This window comes from Fragaria vesca, unplaced genomic scaffold, assembly GCF_000184155.1.
Source record: "Fragaria vesca subsp. vesca unplaced genomic scaffold, FraVesHawaii_1.0 scf0513160_u, whole genome shotgun sequence".
Classification (NCBI taxonomy): domain Eukaryota; kingdom Viridiplantae; phylum Streptophyta; class Magnoliopsida; order Rosales; family Rosaceae; genus Fragaria; species Fragaria vesca.
The window spans coordinates 998,023-1,017,395 of NW_004443448.1; the positions used below are offsets into that span (position 1 = coordinate 998,023).

Consider the following 19,373-nt stretch of genomic DNA (forward strand, 5'->3'; position numbering starts at 1 on the left):
ATGGTGCAATTCTCTCTTTCTTTCTCTGTTCATTGGTTGCTGTCGATCCTTAAACCTTGTTTGATAATCAATAGTTCATGACATTGACAAGTAACTATAAACCAGAATCAGATGGCCTCATCAAGAGTTCTTGAACCCAATCCGCTCCGTTACAATTTCAGTAGTGAAAACTATTGGTGCAAAAACAATCGCAAGTGACAAAATTCCCATCCAATGTTCAAATCACGAAATTCTCAAAGTGGCCAGACGAACTAAAATAACTATTAGTACAAACACACAAAATCAAACTGCATTTTAGTTTTCACATCTAAGGATATATAATCCGTTTTTGACGACACATTAGGAACTGAGCAGTGCCACACAAAGAAAACAACCTAAAGTGACAGTTTAGGCCAACATAAATCAGGGACTGAAAACCCTATAATTGAGTTATAGGTTAGCGAGTTATAGGTTTCCTCTCATTTTTTTTAATTTGATCGAGTTGAAGACTTATTCTCTTTGTTATCTGTAGCTTTTCGGTCTTGTATTCATAGGTTTGTAACTGGACATGTCTCTTCATTAATGAATTTATTTATTTTTCTAAAATAAAAAATCAGGGACTGAGTTGAAGATGATGCTTCTGAGTCATACGGTCATACCCAGCAAGAATATAAAACCTAATTGTTTGCTTCATCTGTAGAGCAACCTAATCTGTAAACATTGCCTGTTGCTGTTTGGTTTCACCAATCAAATCAATGCAGCTAGACTGTGACTGTCTCCATATTTTATTTCTGATCCTAATATAAGTTACTTCAGTTTCAAAAAATTCCTATTACATAGTGGTCATATAACCAGACAAACTGTCCCCTTTCTATAAATAAACTTTCTTACTATAAACTATTGTATCAGATCACGAAGTTAGAGCAGACATTCACCAAAAAAACAAAGCAACCAGAAGGTTCAATCTTAGGCATCTAGCGACTAGTTAAACATATCATCTAACCCTGCAGCTCCCTATAAGTTGAAATAAACGCATCTTGTTCTTGCTGCTTACTATAAAATCAAAATTAGTTACCTACTGATACATAACATCAACTCAAAAGGCTGGAAAAGGACACTACCAACTAGTAAATTATCCGATTCATTATCTATAATGGGTATTTCTTACTTATTAGTGTTAACCAAGGTTCGAAAACTGCGGTTGCTAGACGATACTAGGAAGGAGGGCAGGCTCGCGCCTAGACGGGTTAGACAGCCTTGTTTTAGAACACTACATAAAATCAAAGTTCCAAAACTCGCTAGTGTTATTAGGACGGAGGCTGGCCTGACTTGTAAACTAGGTCGTTCGGAATCATGAAAATGTACCGTTGTAACCGGAAATGACGAGTGCCTAGATATGCCCTATCACCCCCTTCACCAAATGACCAGTTGTCATTGTCAGTGTAGGTTCCAAGCTAGAGTCCCAGAAAATAAGGGAATGTCATGATTCATAAAGCCAAAGATCCCAGACCATGACCTATCTCTGCTACTAGTCTTCTACACAACCATCAAGCTTCAAAAAAAGACCTCATTGCTTTTCTTCTACTCTCTCTCTCTCTCTTTTTGGCGGGAAAGGGACCCCACCAATCAAAAAACCTCCGAGTCTCTTTCTCATAAATACCACTCCTTCACCACCAAAACCCCAACTACTTCTTCTTCTTCTTCTTCTTCCCCCAAAATCCCAATGGCTTCTAATTAAAACAAAAACAAACCAACACATTTTAATTTTCGCATTCACTCCAGTCTCTTCTTTCCTCTTCCCATTTCCACCATGAAGGATTCCCTCTCCCTCTTCTTCTTATTCCTCCTATGCTTCATTGACCTTTCTACCCCTTTGACCCCCGACGGCCTCTCCCTCCTCTCCCTCAAATCCGCCGTCGACTCCTCCTCCGCATTCTCCGACTGGAGCGACTCCGACGCCTCGCCGTGCCGATGGACCGGCATTTCCTGCATGAACATCACCGGCTTCCCCGACCCCCGCGTCGTCGGGATCGCCCTCTCCGGCAAGAACCTCCGCGGCTACATCCCCTCCGAGCTCGGCAACTTAGTCTACCTCCGCCGCCTCAACCTCCACACCAACAACTTCCACGGCTCCATCCCCACTCAGCTCTTCAACGCCACGTCACTCCACTCCCTCTTCCTCTACGGTAACAACCTCTCCGGCCAGCTCCCGCCGTCCATCTGCAACCTCCCCCGCCTCCAGAACCTCGACCTCTCCAACAACTCCCTCTCCGGCTCTTTAGACACAGTCTTCAACAACTGTAAGCAGCTGCAGAGACTGATCCTCGCCGGAAATAAATTCTCCGGCGAAATTCCGGCCGGGATTTGGTCCGGCATGGAGAATCTCCTCCAGCTCGACATCTCCGCCAACGCCTTCGCCGGACCGATCCCGGCCGATCTCGGCGACCTGAAGTCGCTCTCCGGCACGCTCAACCTCTCGTACAACCACTTATCCGGCGAGATTCCGAAGTCGCTGGGAGATTTACCGGTGACGGTTAGCTTCGATCTCCGTCACAACAACTTCAGCGGCGAAATCCCCCAAACGGGGTCGTTTTCGAATCAAGGCCCAACCGCTTTTCTAGGCAACCCTCTCTTATGCGGCTTTCCGCTTCAGAAATCATGCAAAGACCCGGCTCCGAGCTCTCCGGGTACTGACCCGAACTCCTCGCCCGGATCCGATAACCCGAAAAAGGGGCTCAGCCCGGGTCTAATCATCCTCATCTCCGTAGCCGACGCCGCCGCGGTCGCGTTCATCGGTTTGATCGCACTCTACATCTACTGGAAAAGGAAAGACAACTCCAACGGCTGCTCATGCACCGGGAAGAGAAAGCTCGGCGCGAGCAATGATAGACAAAGCCGGCTCTGTTGCTCCTGCATCAGCGGCGGGTTCGGGAACTCGGACTCCGAACCCGACCCGGAACGACCCGCCGAGAGGGGAAAAGGCGAGGGAGAGCTTGTGGCGATTGACAAGGGGTTCACATTTGAGCTGGACGAGCTGCTGAGAGCTTCGGCGTACGTGTTGGGGAAGAGTGGGTTGGGGATAGTGTATAAGGTGGTGCTTGGGAATGGGATTCCGGTGGCGGTGAGGAGGCTCGGGGAGGGAGGGGATCAGAGGTATAAGGAGTTCGCGGCGGAGGTGCAGGCCATTGGGAGAGTGAAGCATCCGAATGTGGTGAGGCTGAGGGCGTACTATTGGGCGCCCGACGAGAAGCTTCTCATCAGTGATTTCATTTCTCATGGGAACTTGGCCTCTGCGATCCGCGGTAAATTTTTCTCAGATTCCCCAAACTTCGTGTCGTTTTTGTACGTTGTTTTTTTTTTGTCGTTTGTGGTTCTCTGTTGTCGTATTTTTGAGTGAATGCATGTGGGCCCCTCTTAGTAATTAGGATTAGATTTGGGCTGGCAAATGAGACAAGGGTTAATTGAGCGTAGGATGACCATTATTTGAACGAGGTTATTAATTTGTGAAGGTTTTACGATATTATTATTGTAGTACTGTTTCAGTTGGTTTTGAAAGATATTATATCGGTAGACTCCTAGTTACATGAATTTTCACTTACCCTACAAAATGTTTAGTCTCAGTTTTTGGGTTTTATTTCGAGAGTAACAAAAACTAGGGTTAGTTTTTGGGCGACATCCGTATTTGGTACTCGACTGGACTGATTCTGATGGCTAGGATAAGATGTGCTTCCTTACGTGAAAACAGTTATTCAAGAGACAACATTGTGGTACTCGTTTGTTTCTTCAAGCATTTTTCTCCTACTGGGTTTGTACAATATGTTTGGAGGCTTGATCTGAGCTCAAGTGTACTGGCTAAATGTGAGTGTACAATTTCACCTTGTCTGCTGAGATCTAAGTAATGGTCCACAGGCACTGCCACAGCACATTCCATGCAACACATGAATCATTGTTGCAAGGGAGGCATGTAGTGACTCCACTGTGGGCGGCTTAATTGCCCATTTATGGAGCTCAATCACAACATGGTAGGTCAGGTTAATCATGGGTGACATAGTGTGATGGTGTCACATTTGGTGCAAACCATTACTCCATTCTGACCTTGGTAGCCAGCTGCAATGATCTACTAGCTGCTTTTCTTCTCTGTTCCTTATGATGAGAAATTGAAACTTTCATAGAAGTAAATGGTTGATTTTACTTTTCTGGTACATTTCATCATCTTCTTACACTTTCCTGAAGGGAAAACTTAAAGGGTGGATTTTCCTCTATGTTTCTATCTTTCCCCTGAAATCAGTGAAATGATCATCATCCTTGCATGAGTTTCTTTTACGTTTCCCATGGTGGCAAGCGGCAAGCCACTACAACTACTTAGAATTGTATTGCAATCTTTCTACTTTTAGCTAACGAAGAGTTTGTTTATTTGTTACGCAAGAATAAAGTATGTACAGCTGAAGATGATGATGGAAACTAAATATGGAATTCATATTTGCAGGGAGAAATGGTCAGCCTATAAGCCTCTCATGGTCGACAAGGCTGAAGATCTTAAAGGGAACAGCGCGAGGCTTAGCCTATCTCCACGAATGTAGTCCTCGGAAATTTGTCCATGGGGACATCAAGCCCTCCAACATTCTCCTAGACAACGAATCTCAACCCTACATTTCGGATTTCGGACTCAACAGACTGATCACCATCACTGGCAACAACCCTTCCTCGGGTGGCTTAATGGGTAGTGCTCTCCCTTACATGAAGGCTGTCCAAACAGAGCGAGCCAACAACTACAGAGCCCCTGAGGCTAGAGTGTCGGGTAGTAGACCAACTCAAAAATGGGATGTTTACTCATTCGGAGTTGTCTTGCTGGAGTTGCTCACCGGAAAGTCTCCGGAGATGTCTCCAACTAGTACCTCAACTTCCATGGAGATACCGGACTTAGTGAGGTGGGTGAGGAAAGGATTTGAGGATGAAAACCCTCTTTCGGATATGGTAGACCCTATTTTGCTTCAAGAAGTCCATGCCAAAAAGGAAGTGCTAGCAGCTTTTCATGTAGCACTTGCTTGCACTGAGCCTGATCCTGAGGTTAGGCCTAGGATGAAAACCGTCTCCGAGAATCTTGAAAGGGTTGGATCATGATTCATGAGGAGACAGCATTTTCTAGTCATGAAATTCCAAGAAATATTCACCTGAATTTCCTGGTTCAATGCGTCTCTCATGGTGAATTTTGCTAGGTTGTGGTGGCATTTTAGATCATTCGTCTCACTGCTGCCATCTAGATTTATTTTGAAGATCCAAATCGTCCCTGACGAACCACATAGATTCATATTCATATATTTTCTACTTTGGAAGTAGAGCAATTTCACAGAGCATAATTTTGTAATTTGATTCCCATTGTGATAAAATGATAGTATTTAAGATCGAGTTGGCTAGATTTTGTAATTGAAATTTTTGTCTATCCCTGCTGTATACTTTGTAATAAAGTTACTCTTTCTCCATTATGTGCTCAATCATCTATTAAGTTGTCAACTCATATGAGCATATCAATGCTACTTTTTTTTTTAGTAAGATGAATTGCATAACATGGAGCAAAATGTCAGCATCTTTCTCGGAATGGTAGGGCGAAACTTAACGCATATGGTGCATTCGGTCCTTGAAAACACGTACGAGTTGGTATTGGTCTTGTTAGGGCACCTTGATTGGTCGCGTTACATCTACCTTAAAAAGGTTGAGGCCTTGCCTAATCAAGCTAAGGCTCAATATTCGTCATGTTCATCGAGAAGCAAATAATATTACTCATTGAGTAGATAATTTCTTTAAACAATACGACTCTTTTGTCTAAGACGTTTGAACTTTAGAGGTTTAAGATCGTTGTCGTGCTAACGAGATCAGTCCGGCCCAAATTTTAAAACCCATTCTGTTGTGGCGACCCATCACTGCAACGGTTCAACCCGTCCTGTAATCGGATCTACTTTAACCCGCTTCTGCCCAAATAGAAAGTCTATCAGACCGGCAGCCCTTGTATTCTTTCGTATTTCAACCATTTTGAGGACTTGAGAGAGCCTCAACCAAGTCGGTTAAGTTCGCTCCTAAAATCACCGCCTTTTTTCTGGTTTTTAAAGTCCAGAAACCTCCGAAGAAACCCCACTCTTCTACCTCTCAGGTACGACTTTCTCTCTCTCTCTCTCTTCTCTTCGCCCAGTCTCTAATCAATCCAGAATCGCTCTCGATTTAGCTGTCCAAGTAATCCAGAATCTTTAGTTCCTGTTTCAAGACGTGGATTTGACCTAATTTAGATTCAGATTTCGCCCAATTTCTCCTCAAATTGGAGATTCCGCAATCTTGTTTACAGCATTATGCTTTTCAATTCTGTTTCTGATTTCACTCTGGCTGTGTTTTCAGGTTGGCCTCGTTGCGATTTTGCGGCGGTAGGGTTTTGTTTCAGTAATTTGGCATGGAGGTTAGTGCTTTTGTTTCGAATGCTGGCATGGTTGCTGTTATGGTGTTTGTGTTGATTATATTGATGTTTATTGCTATGTGCAGAATAAAGGAAACACTGAAGCTATTAAGCTGGACAAGACCACGGCGACATTGGAACCTGAGAAGAGCAGCGGCGGGGGATTGTTTGTTCCTGGGAAGGATCGAGTTGTGTATAGGCCTCCGGAGCGGAAATCGCTCTTAGGTAAGATTTCTTATTTCAATTTTTTTATATTCTAGTGCTGATATTTGTCGATTTAGAGAAATTGAGCAAAAAGCCACCTGAAAAGTAAATAATAAGGGCCGGTGGAGGGTCATAGGCCTTCCTCTTATTAGCCATTACATTTTGCTGCAATGCTATCGCCAAGTTGCCCTTCCTGAAACTGCAATTGCGCATACCGTAATTGCTACTGTTCTTTTCCTCGATTTTAATGAATTAAACTAAACATATTCAGTTATCTGTTTTGTCTCTTAATGATTACTTTGCTCATTTTAAGAGTTGTACCCAATCAACTCTTGAGTTTTCACCACTGCCCATGTGTTTCTTTAATTTTTGATAACTGTGGAAAGTGTGCCGCGTCTCTGTCCAAAATCCAAATGCATGAGGGGCTCTTCTTACATACATTGTGTCCTTTGTTCTGATGTTGATGTATGATCTAACAGGTTTAGATGTCCTTGCTATTGCAAAACGAGAAGAGTCTAAGGCTGAGGGTGGATTCAAAGCCCCAAAAGATAGAGTTACTTCTGTTGTGGCATCTCTAGAGGAGGAGGAAAATAACTCTGAGTCTGGTATAATAGATGACACAGGTGATGATATATCCACTGGTGTACGCAGTCACAGTAAGAGGCGATATCGTGGAATATCTGCAAACGATACACCTCGAACAGGTACCGTTTTGTGTATGTTGTTTTACCAATGGGATCCATTGGATGATTATGCTTTAATAATTGTATGGAGTATACTACAATTTAAAATGATTTCTTGCCATAATGAAAACTGAACCTGTGGATCGAACAAAATGTCAATGACTTGGGTAGCACCATGCCTAGACATGTCTAATGCTTGTCAATTCCCAATAGCTTTGTCTTCTGTTAGTATTGTGATATCGGAAAACACATAACACTATCTGAATTGGGGTTTTCTAATTATAATGACCGTATTTTAATTGATTTTAGTAGTTTTGTCAAGAGCTCTCAGGACATGTTCCTGATGTATATTAGTAAGATGCTTTTTTACCTAATGCCACTTTGTAATCCTCATTTCACAGAAAGTACGGTAACAGAAGATGGACAAGTTGATGATAGGTACAAGTCTCGTTATTCTGGTGAACGTTTTCGGACAGATGTAAGTGTACTTCAATTATCTAGTCTTTTATTTATGTCTTTACTTTTGGTTTTTTATTTATTTATTTGGAAACAGTGTGCCAGTAATTCTAATGCATATTTGTTTTTGGTAATTGTCCGTTTTGAGAACACTATATTTATATTCTCTCTGACTTAGAAGCAGATATGTCATAGCTCTATTTGGCATGGACCATGTTTCTACGGTTAGTACTAGCACTCCAGTGCTATGAGTTAGGAAAACAAAGAATCTCGTGAGAGTGATCTCAAAATAATAGTTGATATTATCCTTCTTCCTTGTCTTCTGAATCTGGCTTATTGAGCATTTAGTATCTGAATTCCAGACCCTTTAGTCCTGGTGATATCATCCTTCAGCTTAGGATCGAAGATCTTGGGCTTTGAACCGCATATTTGAAATTGAGGGATGTTATTAATTTATGATCTTATCAACATGTGCCATGCCCAGTGGCGGATCCAGGATCCAAATTCTATCTAGGCTAATTTTAGGACTGCACATTCTTTTTTTTATTTTATTGGAGGTTTGGAACCCAGGATGAGTTTCCAATTCGCTCCTATATACAACATGGGAAACAAATGAGTAATGCAAAATCTGAATATTTGATATGATTTACGGCCTTACGGGTTCTTATCCTTCAATGAATTTAAAATCGCTATACAAGTATACAAAATAGATAGTAGATGAATACATAATTAAAGCCCCCAAATCGCAGCCTTATATTCCCAAATTCCCAATGCTTCTCGAAATCCCACTGCCATTTAATCGCACATCAATACATGATTAAACCCATAATCCCTCCGATCCCAAATTCCCAATTCCAGGACAACAGAAAAAATTGAAAACCCCAATCGGCCAAAAGCAGAAAACGCTAAATCGATATTAAAGATATGATAAATGGGCTCTAATGTAGTAATGTTGATAGAAGAACTGACAATAGCAAAAAATGAGTATAGGAGAAATGGAGAACGGCTGTGTCATAGTGTGAAGAGTAGAAGCTGCCTACTAGTTTATTTTCTTTTTATTTTCTGGTATGGGTAATGGCTGCACAAAGTAAATATACCTCTACTTGAGGGTTTTTTCTCCAAAAAACTGTCTAGGCTGGAGCCTATACAGCCCACTGAGTGTATCCGCCCATGGCCATGTCTTAAGGGTTCCTTAGCTGTACGTGCTCGTTTCAGCCACTTTGCTTTACCAGATTTATACATGTGGGAAAAGTCATGGATTTTTGAGTTCAAACTTGAGGTTTTTGATTGGGCCATCTGATTATGATATATCTTTTTCCTGGTTCTTTAGTTTGCTTGTGTTTCGTATTTACGTTAGTATTTGTACAATTGCAATTTTAACCTGTTCATGTTTTATTTCAAAATATTCTTATGTGCTCGACCATGCCTATGATTGATAGGTTTCGGCCTCGCCTAGCGGAAGTTACCACAGTGTTAGGTCACAAATTTCGTATAACAGGGATGATCGTGGTAGTGAGAGACGAGATTACAGGGGTAGGTCTGACAGGGACGACCATGATAGTGAGAGAAGAGATTATCAAGATAGTAGTAGGGGCGATAGTTGGAGGGAGAGAAAACGATATGGTAGTGATAATAAGGATTATAATGGTCGAAGAGAAGAACGTGGCCGATATGAACAAGATTATGGTGGAGAATACGAAAGAAAGCGGGGTAGATACGAAGGTTCAAGGAGGACACCTGGTATGCTTTAATTCTTAATTTCTTATCTTTATTGAATATAATATTCCATTTCTATCTTTCTAAGTGAAGAAGAACAAAAGTTGGATATAGTGCACCTCTTTTAGTAGGTTTTCATTCAATGAACAACATTTTGAGCTTGAACAGCAGGTGCTGTTGGAAATGTAACAGAAAAAGTTGGCAGATGTATAAATGATTAAAATGTTCCTAATTGATATAAATCTCTTACGTCATGTTCAATATTCATGTAGATATTACTGTCCCTAACACCATACTTTGCCAACATCGCAGGCCGGTCTGATTGGGATGATGGGAGATGGGAATGGGAAGAGACACCACGACGTGATGGTTACTCTAATACCAGTAGGCATCATCAACCATCACGGTCCCCTATGCTACTTGGGGCCTCACCTGATGCACGGCTAGTATCTCCTTGGTTGGGTGGAACTACACCTCGTTCTGGTATGCTATTTAGATATGGAGCTTACTTTTGAAGATCAAATTAGATGGCTATGTTTGTGGTAAAATCATGAGGTATAACTTACTGGGTCATTCAACAGGTTCTGGTGCTTCTCCGTGGGATCACATATCTCCATCTCCAGTTCCAATACGTGCGTCTGGATACTCATCCAGATCTTCAAGTTTGAAACCTGGTGCAAGGTCCCATCACCTCACATTTACTTCTGAAAATTCGCAATCCTTCCAGGTATGTATACATGTTCCGGTTAATTTTTGGAGATCATGGATAGTTTGGAATTAAGGATCTTTCCTGTTCTGGTTATCTTGATGATAATTGATAATTTTGTCTGCAGGGTGGAGAAGCAGTTAATTCTGATTTGGCTGGAGAAAACAATTATGAAATTAGTGAAAGCATGCATGCAGAGATGGAATACAATTCTGATCGGGCATGGTAATGATATATAATGCTATATAGATGACACTTCTGTATAATTGCAGGACTCTAGTCAAGCAGTAAAACTTCTTAAAATAGTTTTCTCAAACTGGAAATTTCGTGCCTTAAATATTAGCTATGCCAAGCAAATTTTATTTTATTACTGCTGAATGATCTATGTTTCTGAATAGGATTTCCTTGTGGAACTCATGGTATAATATAGTGGTGAAGTTTATTTATGAAGACCTTATCTGACTCGTAGTCTTGTTTTATAGGTATGATAGAGAAGAAGGCAATACAATGTATGATACGAGTGATAGCTCATCACTGTTTTTCGGGGATGATGCTTCTTTTCAAAAGAAGGAAGCAGAGTTGGCAAAAAGGCTGGTATGTGTCATGTTTTCTCTTTTTGTTATCTGAACTAAGTTTTGGTTGATGAATATGTATTGCACTATTGTGTTGGTTTAATTTTTAATAAGAAAGTCAACCAAATAACTGAGGTTTCTTCTTTTTACTTCTTATTGCGACTGCTTCCTGATGTGTATAAAGCCAGTGAATTCAACATAACTGGTCGGCAGATAGACTAAATGTTGCAGTTATTTAGGTGGTCACACTCACAACGTTTATTCGGCAACATGCCAAATATGATCCCTATAGTGCATGCAATGTACATAAATACTTTTGCATTCATCTACATTCCTGTAATATGGTTTAGTTTAGGAGATTTTGTTTAGTGCCTGCATTTCCTGACTCTGTTCATATATTTATCACCTTCACTAAAATCTTGATCTTCTGTACAGGTTCGAAGAGATGGAACAAAGATGAGCCTTGCTCAGAGCAAAAAGATGTCCCAAATGACTGCTGATAACGCGCAGTGGGAGGATCGCCAACTTTTGAGATCCGGTGCTGTTAGAGGTACTGAGGTGCAGACGGAATTTGACGATGAAGACGAACGCAAAGTTATTCTTCTTGTACACGGTGAGGAAATTTTGTAGCTAGTACTATCAGTTAATTAATGAAATACATATGATTTGCCATTTCTGCAATAGAAGACTGAAATCTCACTATGCTTAAGTTTTTTTTTTTTTTTTTTTGTATTTTCTCAGATACAAAACCTCCTTTCCTGGATGGCCGAGTTGTTTATACCAAGCAAGCAGAGCCTATAATGCCAATAAAAGATCCTACGTCTGATATGGCCATAATTTCACGCAAAGGGTCTACTTTGGTTAGGGAAATTCATGAGAAGCAAAGTTCTAACAAATCACGACAACGTTTTTGGGAGCTTGCAGGTTCAAAACTTGGGGATATCCTTGGTGTTGAGAAAACAGAGGAGCAGGTATAAACTTCAGAGGAAGCTGAATTTCGCTTATACAGTGCAGTCTTGGGACTAACACTTTTGCTTTTGATTCTAGGTTGATGCAGATACTGCTAAAGTAGGTGAGGATGGGGAGATTGATTTCAAAGAAGATGCTAAGTTTGCCCAACATATGAAGAATGATCAAGCTGTCAGTGATTTTGCAATGTCAAAAACCCTCGCACAGCAACGACAGTATTTACCCATATATTCTGTGCGGGATGAGTTGTTGCAGGTATATCATTACTACATGCATGCATAACTAACTTCGAAAAGATCAGTTAAACACTACTCAACTACCACATCAGTGCCTTCTTTTCTTAAATGTGGACTTTAGTTGTTGACACTCGTCTATATCCATTTATATTTCTGAATATCTTAGTTTTGTGACCCTCATTTGATATCAATTGTAGGTAATTCGAGAAAACCAAGTTATCGTTGTTGTCGGAGAAACTGGTTCTGGAAAAACAACTCAGCTGACACAGGTACATTTTGCTTTTATTTATATATCTTCACCATATTCTGTCACAATAGTGTGAAATTTGTGAGGGGTTCGTCTATGTAACTCATATGGGTTCTGTCATGTGGATTCTGTTGACAGTATCTGTATGAAGATGGATACACAGTAGGTGGTATAGTAGGATGCACACAACCGAGGCGTGTGGCAGCCATGAGTGTTGCCAAAAGAGTTAGTGAGGAAATGGAGACTGAACTTGGTGATAAAGTTGGCTATGCTATTCGTTTTGAGGATGTTACTGGGCCAAATACCATAATAAAGGTGATTTCTGTGTTCTCAGGTTGAATCTGTGTTTGAAATCTTGCGACTCTTCCCTTGTCTATGATTTTTTTAGTCCTGCTTTTGTATTGATCTTTTTATTGAATTTCGTCCTGTTATAAATAATTTGAGTTTACCTGTGGTCATCATTTTATGTTACTGTATCTTAAATCTGCTTTTCCAATTTTGTAGTATATGACTGATGGAGTTCTTTTGCGCGAAACGCTAAGGGATTCTGACCTTGACAAGTATCGGTATGAGAATTTATATAGCAATCTGTTCATTTAACTGGTAATTTGCATTTATAGAAACTTATTTATTGAGATTGTTTTTTGCGTTTGCAGTATAGTTGTGATGGATGAAGCCCATGAAAGGTCTCTAAACACAGACGTGCTATTTGGGATTTTGAAAAAAGTGGTTGCCCAACGACGTGATTTCAAGCTGATTGTGACATCTGCAACTCTAAATGCGCAGAAGTTTTCAAATTTCTTTGGAAGGTAGTCTTCTGGTTTTGGTATAAATTTTCAACTCTTTTATGTTATGATCTTCTGCATCTGCTTGCTGAACATGACCATTTACTTTGTTGCAGTGTACCGATCTTTCACATTCCTGGGAGAACATTTCCTGTTAATATACTGTACAGTAAAACACCCTGCGAAGATTATGTGGAAGGTGCAGTAAAGCAGGCCATGACCATTCATATCACCAGCCCTCCAGGTGATATCCTCATCTTCATGACTGGCCAAGATGAGATTGAGGCTGCCTGTTATTCCCTTGCAGAGCGGATGGAACAACTTATCTCCTCCTCTAATAAAGCGGTGCCAAAACTGTTGATACTTCCTATATATTCACAGTTGCCTGCTGACCTGCAAGCGAAGATATTCCAAAAAGCGGAAGATGGGGCTCGCAAATGTATTGTAGCAACCAATATTGCAGAGACCTCTCTGACTGTCGATGGAATCTTTTACGTCATCGACACTGGTTATGGAAAAATGAAAGTATACAACCCTAGAATGGGTATGGATGCTCTTCAAGTTTTCCCTGTTAGTCGTGCTGCTGCTGACCAGCGTGCTGGGCGGGCGGGTAGAACTGGTCCAGGAACATGTTATCGGCTGTACACAGAGAATGCATACCTGAATGAAATGCTCCCAAGTCCTGTGCCAGAAATCCAGAGGACTAACCTTGGTAACGTGGTGTTGTTGCTCAAGTCACTTAAGGTTGAAAACCTTCTGGATTTTGATTTCATGGATCCACCTCCCCAAGACAATATTCTCAATTCTATGTATCAGTTGTGGGTCTTAGGTGCTCTTAACAATGTGGGGGGCTTAACAGATCTTGGCTGGAAAATGGTGGAGTTTCCATTGGACCCTCCACTTGCTAAAATGCTCTTGATGGGTGCTGAGCTGGGATGCTTAGATGAGGTTTTGACAATTGTGTCCATGCTGTCAGTGCCATCAGTATTCTTTAGGCCCAAAGATAGGGCAGAGGAGAGTGATGCGGCACGAGAGAAATTCTCTATTCCTGAATCTGATCACTTGACACTGTATAACGTTTACCAGCAGTGGAAACAACATCAGTATCGAGGGGACTGGTGTGGTGACCATTACTTGCATGTTAAAGGGTTGCGAAAGGCTAGAGAGGTGAGATCCCAGCTGCTAGAGATCTTGAAGACACTGAAGATCCCACTGACGACTTGTTGGCCTGATACTGATGTTGTTAGAAAAGCTATCTGCTCTGCATACTTCCACAATTCTGCTAGATTGAAGGGTGTGGGAGAGTATGTTAATTCTAGAACGGGGATGCCATGCCATCTACACCCGAGCAGTGCTCTTTATGGTATGGGATGCACTCCAGACTATGTCGTTTATCATGAACTGATTTTGACTACCAAGGAGTACATGCAGTGTGCCACTGCAGTGGAGCCACAGTGGTTGGCGGAGTTGGGACCCATGTTCTTCTCTGTGAAGGATTCAGATACATCGCTATTGGAGCATAAGAAGAGACAGAAGGAAGAGAAGACAGCTATGGAGCAAGAAATGGAGAATCTGAGAAAGGCTCAAGCAGAGGAGGAGATAGAAAACAAGCAGAAGGAGAAACAAAAAAGATCCAAGCAGCAGCAGCAAATTTCAATGCCTGGTCTGAGCAAGCGCTCTTCCACATATTTAAGGCCGAAGAAACTTGGCTTGTAAATGTAAATTTTACTGTACATACGATTCAGTCCTAGTTTTCTGCAGGATAGCAATGTTGTTGTTGACCCAAAAATCACCATATTCACATTTTTAAACGAAGAGTGATCAATGAAGAAGAGCTGGATGATATATGAGGGTATATGCTCATTTCATTTCGTATACATGTTCTAGTGTAGCTTCTTGGTTTTAGGCCTCGCAACACAAGTACATTTTGTTTTACGAATTTTGTGTTCGATAGTGGCGATAACATACCATAAGCAAAAAGAATCGTCTCTTGACCGTGATACTTGTTAAGTCATCCGGCGAGCATTCTCGGAAAAGAAAATCCTCCGGCTAAAAGCCTAAAACTGTCTCCCAAGTTTCAACGGGTACGACTTACGACATCGTTCGCAGAATCATTATAAAACTTGTATGTGAACGACATGTCGTTGAGAAAATGAAGCAACAAACTTCGGCACACGTGCCGCATCATAATAGGTCGAGTGAGCGAATCCTTGATGAGTAGAGCGTATAAAAGAAGAAAAGTATCTCTTGTTTCTGTGTCGGAGTGGAGTTCAGTTCTCCTTTTTGGGTTTTGGTAAGAGCTTCCCCTCTTATTGTGTTATTTCTTCCTCTCATTACTAGTTCTTGTGTTATTGGGTTTGCTCATTCAAGTTACACAACTTACATATAGTTAATGGGGTTCATAAAGATGTGGTTTTTGAGGGTTGAAACTACCAAAATTTTAGTGTAGTGGGTCACTGTGGGTGAAATCCTTTTGAGGTTGGTAGTCAAGTAAGGACTTCAAATCTGGGTAGTCGATGCTTCCCCAAATTGTAGCTGAAGTTTCACTTGTGTATTTGTTAGTTTATTGATGAAGTTGTTTTTGGTTGTAGATTTGAAGGAACTCAAGGGATTAGTAAAGCAACTTGCTTTCAGCTGAACACAAACATGGTAAGCCTTGAACTTTGCTGAAGGATTTATGGCTTGTGTAGGAGTGGTGTTAATATCTGACATAAGGTAATCTTGGGTTTTCAGTCGGCGCTCTTCAATTTTCAAGGCTTTCTAGCAGTGGTGCTATTGGTAATCTGTACCTGCACATATGTGAAAATTGCATATCCACCGCTTCTTGTGAAGAAAGATGGGTATGTTAGATTCTGTTTTACTTGCTTAATGGTGACTTAGGATGAAGGATGCCTTTGATGTTTGTTTGCAATTACGATGATTATCTTGCAAGTTTACAGTGATCTCATGATTAATCTAATTTGCTATATACTTCTGAAACATTATGATTGTACAAACATTATGTTTATCAAATCAAATTCAGTAATCATCCCTCTATCAATTTAAACACTGTATCAGGATGGTAATGGAGACTAGATTTGTATGAAGATTCCTTCATAGATGTGTCAATTTCTGGTGCACTTGTATTCTATTGTGGCTAAAGTGACCAAGAAAGATATTTAGTAGCTAAATCATTTTCCCTCAAATCAAAACATCACTTGACTTGCTGCTTATTTCATGGCTGCATTGCTGGCAGGTTCCGTGGTTTATTTTGGAAGGCGGCCAGAATAGGTAAGTCGTTAGAATCAGACAAGTTCCGTTTACTACTATAAAAAAATGTTGCTGTTTTGTTTACAAATGGTTAGCCGGTACTAGAATTGGATGGGTGCAAATGAACCAAGAGCTAGTATATAAGAGTGTCTTGGATAGTTTGTTTACTCTGTTTGAACACTTCTACTGCTATGCAGAGCTAGGCCATTATGTACTTTGTTTTCTGGCGATAAAATCTGTTTATGCAATTCTCATTGCCTCTGCTACCGTTTATTAATACCTGAAGTGCTGACAGTAATGTGGTTGCTGCAACAGGTGAGCGCTTAAGCCCCTGGGTGGCCGTGGGGTGCCTCATAATGGGCGTGTTAATTCTTTTTTAGTGTTGTTGTCGGTGATTTGTAGCTCCATCCTATTCTACAACGAGGAAGTTTGTCAAGTGGCTTGTCGTAACCGGAAAACTGTTCTGCGTTGTAAATAGAAGAGATCCAAAGTTCGTCATAATCCATTGAAAATCTTTTGTCATTCAAATAGCTGTTTTTGTGAAGGCTTTGTAGGTTGGGCTCTAACGGCCCTATAGATAATGTATAGGATTGTGATCTTTGCTTGTATATATTAAGATCTGAATGTTAGATGGGTTGTTTCTGCATGGACATCTACATCTAAACTTGAAGCCCTTGATTATTTAAAGGTAACTTTGATCAATTATAGAGTAAATTGAAGTATTGGTGAAGACACCACAATGTGCATGATAATCTCTGATTTTTATCAGCGAATAAAGGAAAGATTAGGATGATTTTTAGATATTAGAGGAGAGACGTTTTGATTCTCTACATGAACCAGAACTGAAGAAATCAATAATAATATCGGCAGCAAACACAAAACTAACCAACTTAAACTTGCTAATATCATGTGCCTGCTACTGTTGGCGAATCTACCAACTTGCCATGTCTACTGGTAAAAGTAAATGGCAGTTGCTCAGATCCTAACGAAAATGCCGGTGTTATAGACAGTGGGGACTGATCACTTAACTGCCAATGCTTTGCTTTCAAGACTAATAAACTTCACCAGATTCTAGTTGAGCAGAAAGCCTGTTCTTCCTTAAAGCACCAACTCCAGTTCATATCTTCATACAGCCATAGCAATTCAGAAACACAAGATAAAGCTTTGTGGAAGATAGAAGTGTACATAATTCTTTTTTTGAAGAGATGGGAAATTGTGTTCAAGTCCAGAAGTCCAAAGACTCGGCCTCAAAACTCCGATGCTCAAGCTATTCCAGGACAGAATGCATACTGATTCAGAAGCCTATTCGAGAAAGCGCAGACTGTCAACCGAGGCCCCATGTCACCGGTTTTCCTGAACTAAGTATGATGATTCACTGATTGATTTACATTCATAATACTAATGCTAGTGAATGTACAGTTAAGCATGCTGGTTACACTGTAGGTGATGAAGAGGATGTAGATTTTTGTCCTGACCCCTGGGTAGAATCTGATGGTGACGATTTCTTCAGTGTTAACAACGGTAATATTAACTAATAACTTGAATTTGTCTGATTGTCTCGATTATATTTTACTGTCATCAACACAAAAGAAGCTATAACCTTGGATTTTCTTTGTCTTTTCATTTTCATGCAGATCTTACCCCATCTAGAGGTGATACTCCAATCCACAAAAGCAGTGAAATACAAGTGGAAAGCCCCAACTTGATAAACCACAAAAACAAATCCAAGGTTCAACCGGTTAAGCAGCTGATTGAATTGTTTCATGAAAGCTTCAATGCTGATGAGTCTGGTAGCCATCAAAATATGCATTATGGGTCAGAAGCTGAATCTTCCCTATCTGACCTACCGCGTATTTCAAGGAATGTAAGCCCCTATCGCTCAGTGGTAAATCTAGTGTCGAGCAGGACAAGAAAAGCAACACAGTGTGCACATTGCTTCCTGCCAAAGTTGGTGCAGATCATAAGATTTAGTGAAAGGAAGAGACGTTGAGTCCTTCATAGGTGTGAACTGTGAAGTGTCTGTAATTCACATATTACTATTGTGTGATTGGAAATATTTCTGTTTGTTTCCTAAGCCCTAACTGGCTGTGAAGTCAGATTACAATCTATAGGCGTTTATTCGTGAGTTGGTTGGAACATAGTTAGAAGAAGAACATGATTAGTTGGTTGAAACAAGTTTGATGTGTGCACCACCTTTGTTTGTATTCCCAAATTTGGTCTATATATAATTACTCAATTTAGGACTTCTGACTCAGGGAAAAGAAAGAGAGAGGTTTCATGGCCAAAAGTAAACCCTTGAACCACTCATCAAGCCTTCATGAAAGAAAGTAGCATTTGAAACTAAACTCACAACAAAACTAGTTTATAGCAACTCCAAGATACAGTTCCAACTTCCAACTTCTAAAATGTAAAACCTTTTATCGGAAAGTTGTTAAACTAATTTTGAGCTATTTGAATTAAGATATAATCGTTGAATGATATCTGGTGTAGTGATAAGATATTTTTGTCTATTTGTTAAAAAAATTTGTAACTTAAATTTTGTCTTTATATGAAAATGAAAACAGGTACGTGGCTTACAATTTAGGGTGTGTGAATTTCACCTCCCAAATATAAATCTAAATCCACTTTAGTCATCCATTACTGATTAAAAAGAATGTGTTTTGTTTCAACTCTTTTGAACAAGGAAAATGCTTAAGACACTAAAAATTTATACCAAAACTCTATCCCAAATGATGTGGCACTACCACATCATCTCCTACATGGATTAATTTCCATAATTTATTTTTCAGTTATATATATCATTACAAACTTCCAATAGTAAAATATTTTCTTCTGCTAATTCGTGAGTGCTATACTCAACACTCAACCAAGTTTATGTGTGAAAGAATTATAGCAATTATGCTCTCTTATATATTGTTAAATGATTTAATTAGAGGTTTGTTCCAAGTCCAATTGGAGATGGCTTCTTCATATCAGGTTATTAACCTTATTCATGAACGTACGTCAGATATTATATATGGACAAACAATCTAACAATTTGCTTAGTACAAATCCCACAAGCTTCATATAATTACAGTGGTAATTCCAATTATATTGGGTAGCCGGTCGTAAAAAGTTAGGATGCGTGGGAAC

At 40.3% G+C, this 19,373-nt stretch overlaps 3 protein-coding genes across 4 annotated transcripts; all 3 read left to right on the forward strand.

Annotated features, from left to right (window-relative positions):
- The first annotated feature begins 1,789 nt into the window (after window positions 1–1,789).
- On the forward strand, window positions 1,790–5,129 carry LOC101302037 (probable inactive leucine-rich repeat receptor-like protein kinase At1g66830-like). The gene is made up of 2 exons (XM_004310162.1): window positions 1,790–3,281; window positions 4,466–5,129. The coding sequence occupies exons 1-2, from the start codon at window positions 1,790–1,792 to the stop codon at window positions 5,098–5,100; spliced, it is 2,127 nt and encodes a 708-aa protein (XP_004310210.1). The 3' UTR covers window positions 5,101–5,129.
- A 1,234-nt stretch (window positions 5,130–6,363) lies between these two features.
- LOC101304062 (pre-mRNA-splicing factor ATP-dependent RNA helicase PRP16-like) lies at window positions 6,364–14,803 on the forward strand. Its single transcript, XM_004310012.1, has 17 exons — window positions 6,364–6,421; window positions 6,505–6,643; window positions 7,102–7,326; window positions 7,707–7,783; window positions 9,201–9,501; window positions 9,790–9,960; window positions 10,059–10,204; window positions 10,311–10,408; window positions 10,666–10,777; window positions 11,191–11,368; window positions 11,497–11,726; window positions 11,803–11,979; window positions 12,158–12,229; window positions 12,346–12,522; window positions 12,712–12,773; window positions 12,864–13,016; window positions 13,109–14,803. The coding sequence occupies exons 1-17, from the start codon at window positions 6,416–6,418 to the stop codon at window positions 14,706–14,708; spliced, it is 3,924 nt and encodes a 1,307-aa protein (XP_004310060.1). The 5' UTR covers window positions 6,364–6,415; the 3' UTR covers window positions 14,709–14,803.
- Window positions 14,804–15,247: 444 nt separating this feature from the next.
- On the forward strand, window positions 15,248–16,985 carry LOC101304352 (protein kish-A-like). 2 transcript variants are annotated; one of them, XM_004310013.1, is made up of 5 exons: window positions 15,248–15,285; window positions 15,584–15,641; window positions 15,726–15,832; window positions 16,228–16,262; window positions 16,557–16,985. In XM_004310013.1, exons 2-5 carry the CDS (start codon window positions 15,639–15,641, stop codon window positions 16,619–16,621), a joined length of 210 nt encoding a protein of 69 aa, XP_004310061.1. In that variant the 5' UTR covers window positions 15,248–15,285; window positions 15,584–15,638; the 3' UTR covers window positions 16,622–16,985. The 2 variants fall into 2 exon arrangements, with proteins under 2 accessions (XP_004310061.1, XP_004310062.1); XM_004310014.1 differs by lacking the exon at window positions 15,248–15,285 and adding an exon at window positions 15,489–15,501.
- Window positions 16,986–19,373: the final 2,388 nt, after the last annotated feature.

Bases quoted from the DNA above. Each gene is read 5' to 3' on its own strand.
- LOC101302037 (XM_004310162.1), top strand. From the start codon at position 1,790: ATGAAGGATTCCCTCTCCCTCTTCTTCTTATTCCTCCTATGCTTCATT. The intron at 3,282-4,465 runs GTAAATTTTTCT...TCATATTTGCAG, and splicing joins CTTGGCCTCTGCGATCCGCG to GGAGAAATGGTCAGCCTATA.
- LOC101304062 (XM_004310012.1), top strand. The intron at 7,327-7,706 runs GTACCGTTTTGT...CTCATTTCACAG, and splicing joins AAACGATACACCTCGAACAG to AAAGTACGGTAACAGAAGAT. The intron at 9,961-10,058 runs GTATGCTATTTA...GTCATTCAACAG, and splicing joins TGGAACTACACCTCGTTCTG to GTTCTGGTGCTTCTCCGTGG.
- LOC101304352 (XM_004310013.1), top strand. The intron at 15,833-16,227 runs GTATGTTAGATT...CATTGCTGGCAG, and splicing joins CTTCTTGTGAAGAAAGATGG to GTTCCGTGGTTTATTTTGGA. The intron at 16,263-16,556 runs GTAAGTCGTTAG...TTGCTGCAACAG, and splicing joins TTGGAAGGCGGCCAGAATAG to GTGAGCGCTTAAGCCCCTGG.